The 18,302-nt window shown below is 41.3% G+C and overlaps 1 protein-coding gene and 1 long non-coding RNA gene across 5 annotated transcripts; both read right to left on the bottom strand.

The window, feature by feature from the left end:
- Positions 1–978: 978 nt before the first annotated feature.
- Positions 979–17,952, bottom strand: LOC135936385 (persulfide dioxygenase ETHE1, mitochondrial-like). Of its 4 annotated transcripts, XR_010574325.1 has the most exons (12): positions 15,527–15,640; positions 13,140–13,250; positions 12,512–12,587; positions 12,245–12,456; positions 11,978–12,192; positions 11,786–11,921; positions 11,536–11,731; positions 10,809–11,050; positions 10,537–10,754; positions 10,363–10,441; positions 3,626–10,304; positions 3,218–3,356 (listed from the first exon to the last, which is right to left on the bottom strand). XR_010574325.1 is itself a non-coding variant. In XM_065479179.1 (6 exons), exons 1-6 carry the CDS (start codon positions 17,754–17,756, stop codon positions 1,255–1,257), a joined length of 792 nt encoding a protein of 263 aa, XP_065335251.1. In that variant the 5' UTR covers positions 17,757–17,952; the 3' UTR covers positions 979–1,254. The 4 variants fall into 4 exon arrangements, 2 of the variants coding, with proteins under 2 accessions (XP_065335251.1, XP_065335250.1); XR_010574326.1 differs by lacking the exon at positions 13,140–13,250 and having other exon boundaries at positions 15,527–15,630; XM_065479179.1 differs by lacking the exons at positions 3,626–10,304; positions 10,363–10,441; positions 10,537–10,754; ... (6 more) ...; positions 13,140–13,250; positions 15,527–15,640 and adding exons at positions 979–1,298; positions 1,361–1,477; positions 2,727–2,909; positions 2,969–3,154; positions 17,640–17,952 and having other exon boundaries at positions 3,212–3,356.
- On the bottom strand, positions 16,008–17,346 carry LOC135936218 (uncharacterized). The gene is made up of 2 exons (XR_010574295.1): positions 16,292–17,346; positions 16,008–16,227 (listed from the first exon to the last, which is right to left on the bottom strand). It is a non-coding gene; the product is annotated as an uncharacterized LOC135936218 (long non-coding RNA).
- Positions 17,953–18,302: the final 350 nt, after the last annotated feature.

Raw genomic sequence — 18,302 nt, 5'->3', positions numbered from 1 at the left:
TAAATTTTTTACAGGCGCCAAAGGTCTCCAAGAGACCGGAATTATACCTACGGATGCAACGGAACAGGTGCGAACCCATAAATTGCGGAAAATAGGCGAATTTTCCATTACCAATCTTAATCTTATCCCTCAATTTTTGATTTTTTGATTATGAAGAATAAGAAACTCCAGTTTTGACATTAAAAAGCTTGCAGGTGCGCGCGTTAGTAAAAATAATTGCTTGGCAGCTGCTGCGCTTGCGCTCTGCGCATTGGTTGGATTTCCTCTTTCGAGAGTATTTCTTCCGTGACGCTCCTCCTCTCGGCTGAAGCACACTAAACAAAAAAGGAGAAAAAGGGCTGGACTGCAGTCGCTGCAAGATCGCGGCGCGTGACACAGGTAAGAAAAATTACGCTGTAAATTGTAAAAGCGGCGCAGGTGCAGGCGTTCAAATCTCCAGTTTCAGAATGCGAAAAATGGCACTCAAAAATTATTATAAATTTCAGTGCGTGGATGCAGAGGGTTGCAAATGAAAATTATTCGATGCAATGAGCAGTTTGTCGGTAAAAAAATTGTTCCGCAATTTGCAATTAATGAAAAAGAGAAAAAAATCAATTTTATTCCAAAATTTCCAGCGCTCGAGCACATTTTCTTGTCAGATGTCGATTCCAACAGCATATAAAATATTCGAGAGAAACTCTTTGTTGAGAAATAAAATTAGATTTCAAGGGTTTCGCAGTCTCTATTCTGTTATTCTAAAAAAACGATCAATTTTCAGGAAACATTCAACGCGCGGGGACGTTGGAGACTTCAACGATGGATTTTCCATTTTCCTTTTCTTTCTTCTACTTGATATGAAACAATCCTGATCATTGCTTTCAAATTTGAGCTCTTCCAGGAAATAAATAATATGTATGCGTGCATTACTTTTTAAATTAACAATTTATACTAATTATTTGTTTCTTGACGGGGAAAACAATTAGAATCAAAGTCAAAAAATTATTGTTACCACAAATGGTGGCAAAATGTTACAGATTTATTTGTTTTAAATTCATTGCAAACCTTTACAACACCTTTTCAAACAATAAATTTGCCCTCAAAAATATGGTAAACTATCTCAATAATATTATAATATAATCTGGTTTTTAAAAAACCAAACAAAATATTGCTTATCACAAGTTTAGTATGAGAAATCACATTTCAGTGGCCTAAATTGAACAAGAGGTGCATTAGATGCGATAACAGGCGTAAAAACAGACTCTGCGTGCGTTGTTGTCAGAACTGAAGGCCGCAGACGCGGTTGGCGGGCACGGCCTTATCTGCGAATTAAGAAAAACAATTAAATAAGAGGCCACTCGAGCCGGAACGGTGAAAAACTAACCAATCATCTTGGGGTACGGCAGGTTCAGGTTGTCCATGATGTCCACGAACTCCTTCAGAGGCTTCGTCAGCCGCGCGTTGAACTTTTTCTCCTCGCCAACCGTCGTCACGGTAAAACCTGAAAATTATAAAAAAAATATTAAAAATTGCGTCTTTTGTGACCTTCGCGCATCTGCGAAATTGACCTATAGACTCAAATATAGGCAACGGAGCCGGAAAATCACAAAAAATCAACAGGTCACGCGACCTGAGGAAGGTCGGTGAAGAGCAAGGGTAAAAATGTGCTTGAAATAAGTGAAAAAGCTTTAAAAACAGGCTTAGGAGCATATATCAGGTCGAGGTACCCTGAAAAAGGTCGTCAGGGTACCGCAGGTTAAAGCCCTGCCTTAGACCTGTCCAATGAGGGGTCGTGGTCGCCGATCGGACGAACGGCCGAATTTTAACAAAAATAAAACCATTTTGACCGGGAACATCGCGAAGTCGAAAAAACAGAAAAAAAAATTAATTTTAATTTTTCTATGGACGCGAAAAATCTCAAAATCGGTTTCCAGAGCAGCAGTAGTTCTGCGCGTTCGATGGAGTCAATAAAACCCTTTGAATTTGCTCTGTTAGGAAAAAAATCGCGAATTTTCAATTTTCTATATTGTCCGTACGGTAAAAATGCAAAAAATCACGTTTATTTCTTAATTTTGATCGGATCTGCTTGTATTTGGTGTCAAAATTATCTTTGCTAAATTTCGCGTCGATTGAGGGGTTATGGTTTAAAATTTTCAGCCTGGCCCAAAATTTTACATTAAAATTTTTGACTTTTCCAAAAATTTGGCAGAAATATTTTTATTAAAATTCGAAAAATGTTCCGATTTTGACAAATTGCACATGGGCAGACGCGCCTCACCAAGGGGCGTCGATTGATACTTGAATCAGCGCCGTCAGGCCAATAGGGCCCAGAAAACAAAAATTTTGAAATGTCACAAATTGTTTTCGACTTGTAAAAATTAATAACTCGGCTCCTATGGGTCGTAGAACAAAAAAACCAAAGTTTTTTATACTCGCCGTAATATTCCGCGTCGAATGAAATCAAAAACTGCACCCTCCCGCCCCCTCAGCCCACGCCCCCTAAAGTCTGCAATGTTTTTTAAGTGAAGGGTTTTAATTTTTTTTAATTTACCTATGGGCTGGATTTAGTTTCTGACTTAATTTTATGCCTCCCCGCGATTAAACGCATCGATTGCTCGGGTTTGGCGCTGAAATTCGCAACTTTGCTGATTTTTTAACATTGAAAGATAGGGAACGGATTCGGTCGAGAGGCCCAAGCGCGGCCCCTATTGGCCAGCTTTGGGTTTTTTGTTAATAAATTAATTAAAAACCTTTGTAGTCGTGTGCCGGGTAGAGTTTGAACTCGTCTGGCAGCGAGAAGATTTTGGTGTGGACCGAGTGGAAGAGGGTGGCGGGACTGCCTTCCTGGAAGTCGGTGCGGCCGCAGCCTCGGATGAGCAGCGCGTCGCCGGTGAACGCCACGCCCTGCTCCTTGCACACGTACGTCACGCACCCTGGCACCCATAAATAAAGAAATCAGTTGCAAAGGCGGCCAATTTCAATGAAATCGCACCGTTGGTGTGTCCGGGCGTGGCGCGGCACTCGAGTTGGTGCCGTCCGAACTCGACGAGCTCGGCGTCACCCACGTGCACGTCGGCCTGCGCGCCGCTCGCCTTGGAAATGACGCTCTGGCAGCCGGCAAGCAGCTCCTTCAGCTTTCCCGAGCCCGTCACGTGGTCGGCGTGCATGTGCGTGTTCACTGCAACCAGAAAATCCATTTAATCGGCCCGAATTCGCCTTTTATTCCAAGCCTTACTCGCGTATTTCAGGCTGAGCCCGAGTTGCGAGATGAGTTGCGCATCCCTTTCGGCCAGTTCCAGCACAGGGTCGATCAAAACGGCCTCTTTGCTGCCCAGGTCGGCCAGCAGGTACGTGTAGGTGCAGCTCTCCCGGTCGAACAGCTGCCACAATCGAAAAATTGGTCTCATTACAGTACAGAACCACGATATTTGTGCATGGAAGAGCGAAATTACAGATTAGAGCGAGGTACATTCGTGAATTTTAGCGATTTTAAAGTGAAAATTGGCTAAATTACAGATCAGAACCACTTTCACCAGGCGCCTCCCAACGAATAAAACGCTCTCTGCGGCCTTTTCGTCCTTCAGGACGCGGCAAAGGGTCCGTTGACAGACGGCTAGCCCTTTCAGAAATGAATTTTCCGGATTTTCACCTGTCTGAAGAGGAAGTCGTCGGACAGAGGGATCGTCTTGGTGGCCATGGCTCTGGTCGCACTAATTGCAGTTGCAGACGGCAGGAGTCGGCCGACCACTCTCGTGACGCTCGACAGCATTTCCAGCGATTTATATAATGACTCGGTTGCGTGACGTCTCCGCCGGTCCGCTGCGCAGGATTATTAATTCAGGTGTCGAAACTCACGTAGGCATCGCGAAACCAGCGCGATCCGAATCAAAACAAAGCAAGCCGCTCGCGTCAAGGGCATCACAGCTGCTGCTAAGGGCGAGAGCCGACTGCGCCGCCATCTTAAGTGACGTCACAGGCGGCAGGAAGAGCGGAGCAGCGAATTCAACATGGCGGTCAAGCTGGTCCTCGCTTCTGGGAAAACCGATTTGTTGTTTGTTTCTGGTGAAGGAAAACCGGTTGCGGCTGGTCTTGGCTTGAGTTAGTTTAAATAACCGGTTATTTAAAATATGAAAATTTGCACTTATTTCAAAACTTCAACTGATTTATCAGAATATTTACGATTGCTAATAAAATTGATATGCTTTTATTCAAAGATTTCTTAGTAATGGTGAAGTCGGAAGTAGTGGTTCTCCCAAAAAGTACCGGTATAAGCTCGGTGTAAATTAACAAGCCCCGCCCCTAGAGCAACAAGCGCCACTTCATCTCCCATAAGATTAGAATGGCAGCACGCGAGTGCTGAGTGTATAGATGCTGGATGCTGCGGACGAAGTGGACGCGGTACTAAACATGAAATTGTCGCCAGAATCTCCGACTTACCGTGTGTGGATCTGTCCTGAAAAAGGTACCTGCTTTATTTCCGGACATTCCGCTGCGTTTGCCAGCACGGAGCCAAAATTTCGTAAAAGATGTGCGTTTCTTGGCCGCCAATTTCGGCCGGACAGACGGCTAAAAATTATCTCGATCGTTTCGTCATATCCTGCGGCTCAACAAATCAGGTCGTTCCTGATAATTCCGTTGCCACCTTCCGTCATAAACTTTAGCAGCTAGAAATTAATATTTTCAGAACGATTGCAATTTTTGGCCAGTTAATTTGCCAGAATAGCTAATCTTTCACGTTTGCAGTAAAATCGAACAATTTCGAGCGTTCCTTTTTCCGGACGATAATTTTCCCGCTCCGCTAAATATTTCCGTGCCAATGCACCAAAAACAATAAAGATTCACTCTCCACGAGAAGAAAATTCAGGATTTTTTGTTATTCTCGAATCGAAAAAATTGACTCTGATTGCTCAGCAAACTTTTGTCTCGTGCAAGAATTAATTGATATTGTTCCATGCATTTAAAATAAAATTTACAACAATAAATATTACTCAAGTAAACCAAACGCGTCCGCGTTTATTGAACCAAAGGAAATAATTTCATGATTCAGGAATAGATTTGAAGGAGGAAAATCAGCCGACCTTCCAAAGGGGCGGCACCAGGTAAGAAACGTATTTACATGCAGGGAATCAAATAGATTTTGTACATGATTTAAAAAAAATAGAAAGGAATTATAAAAATATTGCTGTTTTAGGAATTTAACAAAATTTTATTTTACAAGTTATTTCAATTTATTGTAAAAAGCATTTAGCAGACCATTCTTATTATTTACACATGATATACAATTATTTTCTTCTAAGCACAAAAATTTCCTAACCGTCGCTTTTCTTTAAGAATTAATTGCTACTGCCAATAACCCTAAAAAACACTCTATTAACATAAAAATCTATACAGAATGTTTGCACTCCTAAGTAACATATAAAATTCGTTATTTCGAAATATGAAACAAAGTTATACAAAGCTCATTTTCTATAAAATTGATTAAAATCTTTGTATAAAACAGGCATTAAAATTAAAATAAAGTAAAATTATGAAACTATATATATAATCTGAAAACGTCATGCATACAATAATATTAACTCATCTGACACTTTCCAACTTAAATTAGAGTTAATTATTCCTTCTCTGTCCTCATTTACGTTGGTGGCGATGCTTGAAGTCATCAAGCGTTGGAGTAAGAAAAAGTAAACAGGTCAGAAATCTGGGCAAGAAAAAGTGAATTTAACTCATTCCCATTTTTTTACTGGGTGAAGCTTCTGCAAGTTCATCAAACCTTTTAAGTAAATGAAATGGACAAGTTTCGTCTATGTAGTCACGAGCAGATTTCCCCCAAATGTCTCTTATGTTCACATCCACATTTTTTGACAAAAGTATTTCAAAAAATTTGCATTTCCATTGCCATTCCCAGAGCCTCTCCTTGCAAGCCAGAATCAGCGGAGTTTCTTTCAAAGCATTTCTTGCGTTTAAATCAACGACGTCTTGCTCCACAAGCCAAACAAGAAACTCATCATTCCTATTCCATCCGCGTATTTTGATTGCCATATGCAAAGTGGTATCTCCATTGTTCAAACGCTGTTTTACCAAATCACCATTCAACTCATGAATGAATAAAGCCATGCGAAAGTTTGTTATCGCATGGTGAAATGCGTTCATCCCATCGTTGTCTGTCAACGCTAAATCTGCGCCTCTTTTGAGCAACTCTTGCACCAAATCAAAAGCAAATAAATCTTCAAGTCGATCTAATCTATCCAAACTAACGGCGTAGTGCAGGGCCGTTCTTCCATTTTTATCTTTCACGTTTATATCGACGCATTTATCCATCAATATTTTAGCAACATTCCACCTTCTATACTTGCAAGCCAGCAGAAGCGGTGTCTCACCCTCGCTATTTTTTGAATTCATATAAATTTTGCATTGTTCATGAAGCCAAAGAATTGTGTCAGTGTCAATGTCCCACGTTTTTAATGCCAAATGGAGGGTTGTGTCTCCGTCTTTAAGACGCTGTTTCAACAATCCATCGTTTTTCTCGTGAAGAAATAACAATATCTCAAAGTGTCTCGTTGCGTGGTGCAAGGCATTCATTCCCTTGTTGTCTCTTTGAGTCAAATCCGCACCGCTCTCAAGCATCAGCTTCACTAAAGACAAGTTTCCATTTTCTGCGGAGAGATGCAATGCGTTCTTTCCCTTGTTGTCTCTTCGAGTCAAATCCGCACCTTTCTTAAGCAAAAGTCTCATTAATTCCAAGTTTCCTTTTCTTGCGGCGTAGTGCATTGCAGTTTCTCCCCACCTGTTCGAGACATTGACCTCAACATTTCTGGTCAGCAGCAATTCGGCGACATTCCACACCCCGTTTTTGCAAGCAAGTAAGAGTGGTATGTCGCCATAAGCATTTTTTGCGTTCAAGCAGTTGTTGCCTACTTTATTTACAATCCACCGAATGATGTTCATGTCATCTTTATTAAAGAGGTTTATTGCCAAATGTAGAGTTGTGTTTCCATCTAATGTACGCTGATTCACAAGATCTCCGTTCTTCTCATTGAGGAACCGTAACATTCTTTCGTTTTTGATAGCGAAGTGGATTGCATTCTTTCCCTCAAGGTCCGTATGGGTTAAATCTGCGTTATTTTCAAGCAAAATGTCCACCAAATCAACATTTCCTGATTCAGCAGCAAGGTGCAGAGCTGTCCTTCCTTTTTTGTTACATCTGTTTACCACCACGATCTCCTTCAGTGTGGATCCAACAGATCCCTTAGCATTTTCTGGATTATTAACTTCCTCTGCCGCGCGTTCTAAAAGCTTTTTCGCAAATTGCAAATGTCCTTTTTCTGAAGCCAAATGCAACGCAGTCGATCCATCTTCATCTACCACATCCAAGTTTCCTCCCAGTTCTATCCAATTTTGCAGAGCCTCTAAATCACCCCTTAGAGCGGCTGCATGAAGGCACGTTCTCCCCCGTTTGGTTTTTACTTCCAGGTCGATATCTTTTGTCATCAAATAGTAAACGCAATTATTTCCTTTGTCAAATGCAATATGCAACGCTGTGCAGCCATTGTTGTCCTTTGCTCTTACGTCAACTCCAATCTCTTCGACCATAAAAAACAGTTCCTCAACCAAGTGGTCATCGCTGCATTTCAGAAAAATATGCAGCCCTGTTTGTCCACTTCCGGTTTTCTCCTTAGCCAGCTGACTATCAGTGCTGTGCAAGAATCGAATCACTTCTTTTTTATGTTGACTGTATTTATAGCAAGCAAAATGAAATGCATTCCATCCATCTTCGTCCTTTGCTCTGACATCTAATCCAATCTCTTGGATCAGAAAACGTGCTCCCTCTACCAAGGACTCATCGCTGATCTCGCTGAATTTCAGAAGAATATGCAGCCCTGTTTGACCACTTTTGGTTTTCACTTTGGCCAGCTCACGATCATTGTTGAGCAACAATCGAATGACTTTTACTGTTTGGTCAGTGTTACTTTTGCATGCAAAATGAAATGCATTCCATCCATTTTCGTCTACAGCTCGAACGTTTGCTTTAGAATCGATCAATTTTTGGACACGTACAAAATATCCACGTTCCGCAGCGCAGTGAAGAGCAGTTTTTCCTCTTTTATCCGTCGTGTTAATGTCACTCTTCTGCAGCATTAGAAAATATTCCATGCATAAATTGACGCGCTTTTCTTCCAATCTAAATCTTGGTTCTCCACTTGGTCGTAAAGTGTTCACGTCGAGCCCTGCTACGTCAATAAGCCATTCACACATTTCAAAAATATCCCTTTCAGCAAAAAATTGTAGAAGACCATTTTCATAGCCATTTCCCACGTAATTCAAACTTGGACCCTCTTTTAATAAACATTTTATGAATTCAAAGTTTCTTCCCCCCTCACAAACATATCTTTTTAGAGCATGCGAAAATGTATCATCTTCATTGGTTCCGAATATTTCTATGTAGCGTGGCAGTCCATTGACATTTTTCTCCAACAAGAACTTGACCTGATTCACATCTTCTTTTAAAACAGCCTCTTCCAATGGGTTGCAGTATTCTTCTCTAAATCCACATTTTGCTAATTTCACGCCATGCTTAAGCAAAACTTCCACGCATTTCAAAGCTCCATAACTGACAGCACAATGTAGAGCGTTTCCTTCCTCAGGATGTACGAAATCTTTGTCGACACCGCTTTCGAGCAGAAGATCAAGGATTTCGCCGTGATTCTTTCTTGCTGCTATCACTCCAGCGTCTATACAAAATCTTCTAGAGCCGATCATATCTGGCAATTTAGGATATTTTGTCCTGAGCTTCTCGAAGAAGAGAGTTGCGTTTGATTCTGCTACTGACCTCAACAGGAAAGGTAAAGTTGTAAGGATCTCATCATCACTGTTGATCAAGTCTGAATGTAGCAGCATGATAGCAATTTCTTCCGCTTCGCCTTCGATTGCTCTGACCAAGAGAGTCTTATCATTTGCAACAGAATTGCAATTACTCTCTTCGTTTTTACGGAAGGTGATAAATGGATATATCATTTTGAAAATATTAATACAACCATCTTTAGCAATCAATCCCAAAAATGCATCTGGATTCAACTTCATGACTCTAAGAATTGATGCTCTATGCTCTTTAATTATTTCATTGTCATTCAAAACCGTGGAATAGAACAGATCGACAAACTTTCTGCACCACGAAAATGATGTCCCGAAAAATAATTTTGCAGTGTCGGTGATGAAATCATCTATATTACTTACAAAATACTGGGCTGCAAGAAATTCGGCGAAAGTTTGATGAATGAAATTCGCCTTGTTGTTTTCAAACGTTGCAATGCCATAGTAATTGTTTTTTTGTAGGTCGTCTTTCGTGTAATCAGCAAGTTTAACTCCTCTGATGTGGCAACTTGCTAACTTTTGGAGATCTCCCATGGCATTGGCAATTTTTTCATTAAACTCGATCCTTTTGCTCTCGTCATATCCTTCCTTGTCTCGAAGAGAGAGTTCCACTTTGTGTCGCACAACCTTGTCGTAGATTTGGTACAAGTTACCTTCTGCCCCGTACTTGGCAACCAAAGAAAGGTGCAAAGGATTTCTCAAGATGTCCTTTGATGCGAAGTTCTTGATGAACAATTCACTTTCGTCTTTACTCTTGCCCGTCTCCAGCTGAAATAACTCGATTTGCTGCTCTTCATCCAAGGGACCAATCTGCACTAGAACAGCGTTTGATGCCCGCTTTTGGATTGCTTCTGCTGCGTGAGGTCTCGTTCCGATCCACACGGATATCTGCTTCTCTTCTAGAGCTTGTATTACTTTCAGTGTTGTTTCTTGGTTTTCAGGACGAATGATTTCATCGAACCCATCAAGCAACACAACACACAGCTTGTTTTCTATGCTCTTGGCTATTTTCTCTGGTGGGTTATGTGTGGCTTTCGCGAGAAATTCAGTTTCGTTCACGTTCCGCTTTAGAGAGCTGAACGAAACTTCCGGCAGGGAAACGAGTAAAATTTGTGATTCTGGTTTTAGTTTTCCAAGCTGAAAAGCCATTTCCCTAAGGATTGTCGTCTTTCCTGTTCCTGCGACTGAACTCATGATAAAAATCTTATTTTCTCTTGCCGATTCCTTAATCAAGATGTCGAAGCTTATGTGTTTTTCTCGAGATTTTTTAGGCTTGGTAACTGAGAAGGTGGGTTTAACAAAAGGGTCGGGAAAATTGAGGAGATACTGAAGTGTCGAGTTAAGAAAATCCCTATTTTCTTTTGATTCGGAAAGAAGATGACTTGTGAGCAGTTCTTGCAAAGTTTTCTCTCTTTTCAAATCTTGTCCGTTGAAGATTTCTATCAGCTTTTGAAGTGTAGCTAAATTAATGAAAATTCATGTACTAACTCACAAATTTGGATAAATTTAAAAATTAACCTTTGTTGTGCAAGACAAAGACTAACCATCCACTGTGGTTTGTGGCTGGAATATCCATCCTGGCTCTTTTTGATGCCATCTTTAAAACAGAAATATTATGAGTTTCTTACTTAATAAGACATTTTTTAATTTGTCTAGAAATATTTCGAGATTGACTATAAACCAAACACTTACTGCGTCGAATGAGCTCGTTTCCTGATTCACAAGGATTAATACTTTCGGTTTTCCAATCCACTGTTCGTTCGTTGGCCCGATAAACTCGCGCAGTATTTCAGATACCGCAGTTTCTTGACCGTCCACCTGCACGCAAACCTCATTCGTGTCTTTGTTTTTACTCAAAAGGCCAAAAAATATCAGGAAAATGCAGCCAATGTCGAGGTCTCGCCACGAGGCTGAAATATGCATTGCATAATTACCAGATTTTCAATTAAATTAAGTCGTTCAACCTTTATTAATGGACGTCCACGGCGTTCCACTCAGCTTCATTTCGCTGGTCTCAAAATTTAAGTTTTCGGACAGCGATGTTCTAATTTCTTCCAACTGCTTATTTGGCTCTGCGGAAAATAAGAACGCAAGGCGGTGTCGCAAGTGTTCCCCAGAGCTTGACTTCCAAGAGTAAAAACCGCGTTTCTTATCCATTTTGTTGCTTTTAGCGTCGAATGTTGAGGCAGATGAGTCAGTAAAACTTCTGAAAAACAAAATTTTTCATCACTTAGCTGATGGCCTACAGGGTTCGCCAATTTTCCAATGCGCCAAAAATACACCTCTGGTTTTTTGCGCAAAAAACCGGCTGGAAAAACCCACCAGTTTTGGGTTTTTCGAATTTTTCAAAATTTAACCCGAAAATAGTCAATTTTCGCTCGAAAAGAGTCTGCAATTTCAGAAAATTACGTTGAGAGTTAAAATTTTCAGTCTCTTGGTGGGACCATTGGCTCTAATACTGATTTTAGTAATTTTGAAAATCTATTTTTGGTCATCCATCATAAGAATTTTTTATTTTCCATAAGAATGCATGTGTTTCGGAAAAATGCGCAAAATTGCAGGAAAACCAGCACAAAACAGTATTTTGCAATGCAGTGAGTGTTTTCGGAAAAATGCGGGTTTTTGCGAACCCTGATAGCCTATATAGGTCCTAAAACCCAAGGGAAATCTTGTAAAATCACGAAAACTCACTTTGAGAAGACGAAACTTCTGTCCTGCGAAGACATCTTGAATTCTGGTGTTTGTCCTGTGTAACTTGCGTGAATCTCATATTGAATAGTTGTCAGGACATTAACGAGACTCTCGTCCTTCTCAAGCGAATTAAAAACATCGCAAGAATGGTGGACAAAAGGTGTTCCTGCTGACGGGTCTCTGTTGGCCAAGGTCGCTGAGGATGGTATTGCAAATTAATTAATAAAATTTATATTGACAAAAGTTTTACTTTCGACCGTTGAGAAGAACACAACCGTGTTCTTCATCCAAGGGATGTAGGTTATTCGGCAAGAATTTTCGTTGTTGTATTCGATGTATTTTTCATTCGGGTCGAAAATTTTGTCTGCCAGTTCTCCTCTACATGGCTATATATAAATAAATTAATTCGATACAAGTTTCGGAGATTTAATCAAGGACTTACACCAAAGTTAATTAGTTTCAGACATTCCTCAAAACCGGTCAGCTTGTTCAGAGACTCGAATATCTCGGTTGTTGTGAAGGAAACGAACAACTCTTTCGGGTCCCTACTGCTGGCCAGATCTTCAACGCGAACATCGTCCTTGAAGTGGTCTGTGAAGATTATTCCATCTCTGTGGCCGTGAGAAAGAATGTAAAGCACAAACACTGATGGAACATCTGTAAAATCACTATGATGGAACACAATTTATCGAACAGTGATTCGTTTTACCTGAACAGCCAAATAATCCTAGCAGTTTTTCTTGATCGGAGAGAAGTTCGAGCAACTCACCTTTTTCTGGTGACAAAATACTGTGGAAGTTGCAGTTACGATTCTCTTCGAAGGTCCGTTTCAGATTCTTCACGTCCTGACCATCACCTCTCCGAATCCAGGTTTCGATCTTTGTTTCTTCAAAGTTGTAATGAACGACGAGGACACAAACACTGATAATTAAGGTTTTGATTTAATTTTGTCGGATATTTTCTACGATAGTTATACTTGTCTGCGTCTTGTTTGGGTTGGTTTTTCGACAGAAAATATCCTACATTGGCTGGCCTATCAGGCATTTTCTTCTCTGGGAAAAAATAAAAACAATGTCAGGGCCGTCAGGGGTTTATCTGACGTTTTACGATCAATAATATTAGTACTGATGTAACCGAAGTAAAATATTTGGACGCAACCAAAGGGGAGAGTGGAGGGAGACTGTCAGAATCACCTCTCACGGAGGGGAAAGATCGCACACACACACACTCGCAACGTGACGTCGTGACTCTCCTGCTTGCGGCGGACCGGCCAAGACGTGCCACCTCTCGCTCTCTGTCCCCCTGCTCATCCCTTGGGTAGCACTTGTGGTGTCCAGTTCGGGACTGGGTCAAAATTGTAAACGGGATTACGAGATTTTAGGCAGGAATGCGCCAGGCCCCAAGGAGGCGCGAATTTTTGAGTTGTATTTTTTGTTGGGGGGGGGAGGGGCTGGAAGGTTCTAGGAATATCAATACATTATTCAATCAAACATGCACTAACGCAAGAAGGTAAAATTTAACTTTTTTAACGATTAGGGCACGAAAGGGAATAAGCTAAAGCAGGCTCAGGAAAGTGCAAGGTCAAACCCTTTTGGCGTGCCTACCTTCCGCAACATTCCTTTTGATATCTTCCATATTTGAAGGTAGGAAATTTTCTCGTGTAGAGCTGATGTAGCCAATTTATTAATTGAGCATTTATCTCATCGTTGATGGTTCTATGAAATCATAATATTGAAACAAAAACTTATTGAAGTAGCCCAGATAAAAATAATTTCTCTAAATATTTATTTCTAAAATGTTACGGCCGCGCAATCTTGAAAGAAAATGGCAACGCTGGACATAAGGCAAGCATTGTACAGTGTTTCAAGGTCGAGCTAAAAAAAAACAATGACGTAATCCACCCCACCTCACGGTACAATATCGAAGTGTCGCCCAGAGTATCGACCGATACTTTTTTAATAAGCTTGCCGGGGGCGGATCCCGGCCCTTTTTTTTAGCTCGACCTTGAAAAAACACTGTACAATGCTTGCCTTATGCCCAGCGTTGCCATTTCCTCTCAAGGTTGCGTTGCCGCGATCCGCCCCCGAGACACCTGAGAGCCACCGACCTACGTGAGCGGCGCGCTGCACACGTAGAGCCCTGCACGGGTGTAAAAGTGCGGTTAATTGCACCGCGGGGTGGGTTGGTGTTTAATATTTTGTAATTGTTGGTGGGTGCGTTGCGGATGCGGTTTCATGTTAAAAAAACGTGAAATACTTTAGTGCAATTCATGAAATTTACAAAATAATATCGGAAATGAAATAAATGATTGACTTTTTGATTTCACATTGACAAAGAGATTGCCAGTGTAACGCCAGACAAAAAATTAAAAAGAATTTAACGTTTTTAACTGTATTTTTGCACTAATTAAGCTACTAGCCCATTTAAATTTTGTTAGAAGCATTTTTGTAAAAAATAGTTTTACTTCATAGCAATTGAATAATTACAAATAATTATTAGAAAAATTTATAATATGCATCGTGTGTGGGTTAAAAACCCGCGTGTGCGGGTTCAAACTTAGAATTCCGTGGGTGAGTGCCAGAGAAAAAATCCACCCCTGCAGAGCTCTACAGCCAGCTGACTCCAAGATATAAGGAGCGGCTTGTCTGTGTATGAGGAAAGGAGAGAAAAGGACAGTGCGCGCTCACGAAAAGCCTGTCAAGGCGGCTCGAATCGCAGCAGTCTGCAAACACGGCACACCTTTTTTATCACTACGCTTGCTCTTTGACTAAATTTTAGACGAAAAAAATTCGGCGAAAATTCGGCGAATGAGGAGACGAAAGAGCAACACAAACACGAAAAGTCTAACGCACGTAGTACGCAATGATTCTGTCTATTTAAATCATTTAACAATTTCTGTGTTCCGCCGAGTCTCTGATAGCCAAAATGGTCCGGAATTTAAATAAATAATAAATAATTTTTCATAGAGGGTTCGCGAAAAAATTAACTTAATTTTTGGGAATTTTGATTTTTTTCTAAACAACTTTAAAGGTTCTCTAATGGCCAGTTGAAAACCTTTGACGAATTTTGAGTGAAAAGTTAAGAAATAGTTTTTTGTCGCTACTGTCAACTGCTGAATTTTAATGAAGCCAAACGCACACTCCTTTCAAAAATCGGTAATTTCTGAATAAATAAATACTTTCAAGACCCGAAAGTACTATTTTTTGTCTTCTCACAATTAAATTTTCATAATTTTTCTCACCCCGCAAGCAATTAATTTGCGTTGCTCAAAAAAGGAGGGCGAAACCAGTGAAATTCGAAAAATTTTGATTTTGGGCCACTTTAGGTCAAAATTGGTCCATTTAACATCAGTTTATAAAATAAAAATCATAAAAATCGCAATCATTCCACTTTAAGCTTCTCTGTGGGTCTGCCGCGTGGCTGGTCGGCGGATGTGGAGGGGAGAAAAAATAGCAACATGCGCACGAAAAGTCTAAGAACCAGCCAGCCCCTGCTCACTCATATGGCGCGAAAATGCGCCAGCTAAGAAGTTCTGCAGCCACACACAGGTGGCAGGTCGATAGCTTTTTAAGCCAATCAGAGGCCGTCTCGGAGTTTGTTGCCTGTTACGCCCACTAAAAACTCCGCACATACGCCCCTCTTCGCCTCCCTCTGCCCGTGGGCGTAACCGGCAACAAACTCCGAGACGGCCTCTGATTGGCTTAAAAAGCTATCGACCTGCCACCTGTGTGTGGCTGCAGAACTTCTTAGCTGGCGCATTTTCGCGCCATATGAGTGAGCAGGGGCTGGAACCAGCTTCAAGGCCGCTCTGGCCCCAGCAGTCGGCACACGATAAATATTTGGTTAATTCGCAAGTAATATTTATAAATTAAAAAAAATCAATGCAAATAGCGGAATTATCATTCGCGCATTATTATTTTTTTTTAATTTAATGACTCATGCCATCAGATGATATTTACCCCCCCAAAAAATTACACAAAATTAGACTTACCAAATAGTTGAGCTCACGTTTAGTCGGAACATTTTCAGGGCAGCTGCCCTCAAAATTTGAAGAGAGCGAAATTCTCCGTGCGCCGCGCCCGTGGATGTGCAAACTCGCGGCACCGGCTTCTCGTCGTGGTGTGAGTGCCGAGCGGCTGGGTGTTATTTCGACTCTCTCGATTTAGACTTTTTAACAGGGAGTGAGTCGCCGCGGTTTCGCTCTCCTCTCTCTGGCAGTTCAACACTCGGCCGCGCAGAGGCGCCAGCAGCCAAACTCGTCGAGATAAACGAGAATTAATTGCCGCGCTCCAGTGAAAATGCGTACGGAACGCCAGCAGCCGTCGATGGAAACCAAATTGGTGCAGGAGCAGATCAGCAGAGCCCAGAGGCAGCAAAATGCACGGCGCGAATAAAAATTACATTGACACTGTGACTTTTTTGTTTAATACTCGGTTTATATACATCGACAACTGTAAATTAAAGTCTGATAATAAATATAATAAAAATATCTCAATAATTTATTAAAATATAATCTGGTTTTAAAAACCAAGTAAAATACTGCTTATCACAAGTTTAGTGCGAGAAATCACACTTCAGTGGCCTAATTTGAACAGGAGGCGCATTTGATGCGATAACAGGCGTAAAATAGACTCTGCGTGCGTTGTTATCAGAACTGAAGGCCGCAGACGCGGTTGGCGGGCACGGCCTTATCTGCGAATTAAGAAAAAAACAATTAAGTAAGAGGCCACTCGAGCCGGAACGGTAAAAAACTAACCAATCATCTTGGGGTACGGCAGGTTCAGGTTGTCCATGATGTCCACGAACTCCTTCAGAGGCTTCGTCAGCCGCGCGTTGAACTTTTTCTCCTCGCCAACCGTCGTCTCGGTCAAACCTGAAAATTATAAAAAAAAATATTAAAAATTTCGTCTTTTGAGACCTTCGGGCAACTGTGAAATTGACCTAAAGACTCAAATATAGGCAACCGAGCCGGAAAATCACAAAAAATCAACAGGTCACGCGACCTGAGGAAGGTCAGTGAAGAGTTAGGGTAAAAATGTGCTTGAAATTAGTGAAAAGGCATGAAAAAAAGGCTTAGGAGCATATATCAGGTCGAGGTACCCTGAAAAAGGTCGTCAGGGTACCGCAGGTTAAAGCCCTGTCTGAGACCTGTCCAATGAGGGGTCGTGGTCGACGATCGGACGAACGGCCGAATTTAAACAAAAATAAAACCATTTTGACCGAGAACATCGCGAAGTCGAAAAAACAGAAAAAAATTAATTTTAATTTTTCTATGGGCGCGAAAAATCTCAAAATCGGTTTCCAGACCAGCAGTAGCTTTACGCGTTCGATGGAGTCAATAAAACCCTTTAAATTTGCCCCGTTATAAAAAAAATCGCAAATTTTCGATTTTCTATGTTGTCCGTCCGGAAAAAATGCAAAAAAACAAGTTTTTTTCATAATTTTGATCGGTTCGGCTTGTATTTGGTGTCAAAATTATCCTTGCTAAATTTCGCGTCGATTGAGGGATTTATGTTTAAAATTTTTGGCCTGGTCCAAAATTTTGCATTAAAATTTTTGACTTTTCCAAAAATTTGGCAGAAATTAGTTTTTTAAAATTCGAAAAATGTTCCGATTTTGACAAATTGCACACGGGCAGACGCGCCTCACCAAGGGGCGTCGATTGATACTTGAATCAGCGCCGTCAGGCCAATAGGGCCCAGAAAACAAAAATTTTGAAATGTTGCAATTTTTTTTCGACTTGTAAAAATTAATAACTCGGCTCCTATGGGTCGTAGAACAAAAAAACCAAAGTTTTTTATACTCGCCGTAATATTCCGCGTCGAATGAAATCAAAAACTGCACCCTCCCGCCCCCTCAGCCCACGCCCCCTAAAGTCTGCAATGTTTTTTAAGTGAAGGGTTTTAATTTTTTTAAATTTACCTATGGGCTGGATTTAGTTTCTGACTTAATTTTATGCCTCCCCGCGATTAAACGCATCGATTGCTCGGGTTTGGCGCTGAAATTCGCAACTTTGCTGATTTTTTAACATTGAAAGATAGGGAACGGATTCAGTCGAGGGGCCCAAGCGTGGCCCCTATTGGCCAGCTTTTCCGGATTTTCACCTGTCTGAAGAGGAAGTCGTCGGACAAAGGGATCGTCTTGGTGGCCATGGCTCTGGACGCAGTTGCAGTTGCAGACGGCAGGAGTCGGCCCACCACTCTCGTGACGCTCGACAGCATTTCCAGCGATTTATATAATGACTCGGTTGCGTGACGTCTCCGCCGGTCCGCTGCGCAGGATTAATAATTCAGGTGTCGAAACTCACGTAGGCATCGCGAAACCAGCGCGATCCGAATCAAAACAAAGCAAGTCGCTCGCGTCAAGGGCATCACAGCTGCTGCGAAGGGCGAGAGCCGACTGCGCCGCCATCTTAAGTGACGTCACAGGCGGCAGGAAGTGCGGGGCAGCTAATAAAACATGGCGGTCATGCTGGTCCTCGCACGAGAATTCTGGGAAAACCGATTTGTTGTTTGCTTCTGGTGAAGGAAAACCGGTTGCGGCTGGTCCTAACAGATTGCTTGCCTGAGTCAGTCTAAATAACCGGTTATTTTTTATATGAAAATTCGCACTTATTCCAAAATTTTAACTTACTTATCAAAATATTTACCATTTTTAATAAAATAAATTTGCTAGCATTCATAGATTTCTTATTATTGATGTATACGGTAGAAGTTTTTCTCCCAAAAAGTACCGGTAAAAGCTCGGTATTTGTTAACAAGCTCCGC

Source organism: Cloeon dipterum, chromosome 2, assembly GCF_949628265.1.
Source record: "Cloeon dipterum chromosome 2, ieCloDipt1.1, whole genome shotgun sequence".
In the NCBI taxonomy this organism is placed as follows: domain Eukaryota; kingdom Metazoa; phylum Arthropoda; class Insecta; order Ephemeroptera; family Baetidae; genus Cloeon; species Cloeon dipterum.
This window is presented reverse-complemented; position numbering and strand designations above follow the sequence as displayed.

What these genes read in the sequence shown, in the direction of transcription:
- LOC135936385 (XM_065479178.1), bottom strand. Translation starts at nt 3,745, where the DNA reads ATGCTGTCGAGCGTCACGAGAGTGGTCGGCCGACTCCTGCCGTCTGCA. An exon ending in GCTCAGCCTGAAATACGCGA is followed by an intron (nt 3,155 to 3,211) that starts GTAAGGCTTGGA and finishes TTCTGGTTGCAG; the next exon opens with TGAACACGCACATGCACGCC. An exon ending in CCCGGCACACGACTACAAAG is followed by an intron (nt 1,478 to 2,726) that starts GTTTTTAATTAA and finishes TATAATTTTCAG; the next exon opens with GTTTTACCGTGACGACGGTT.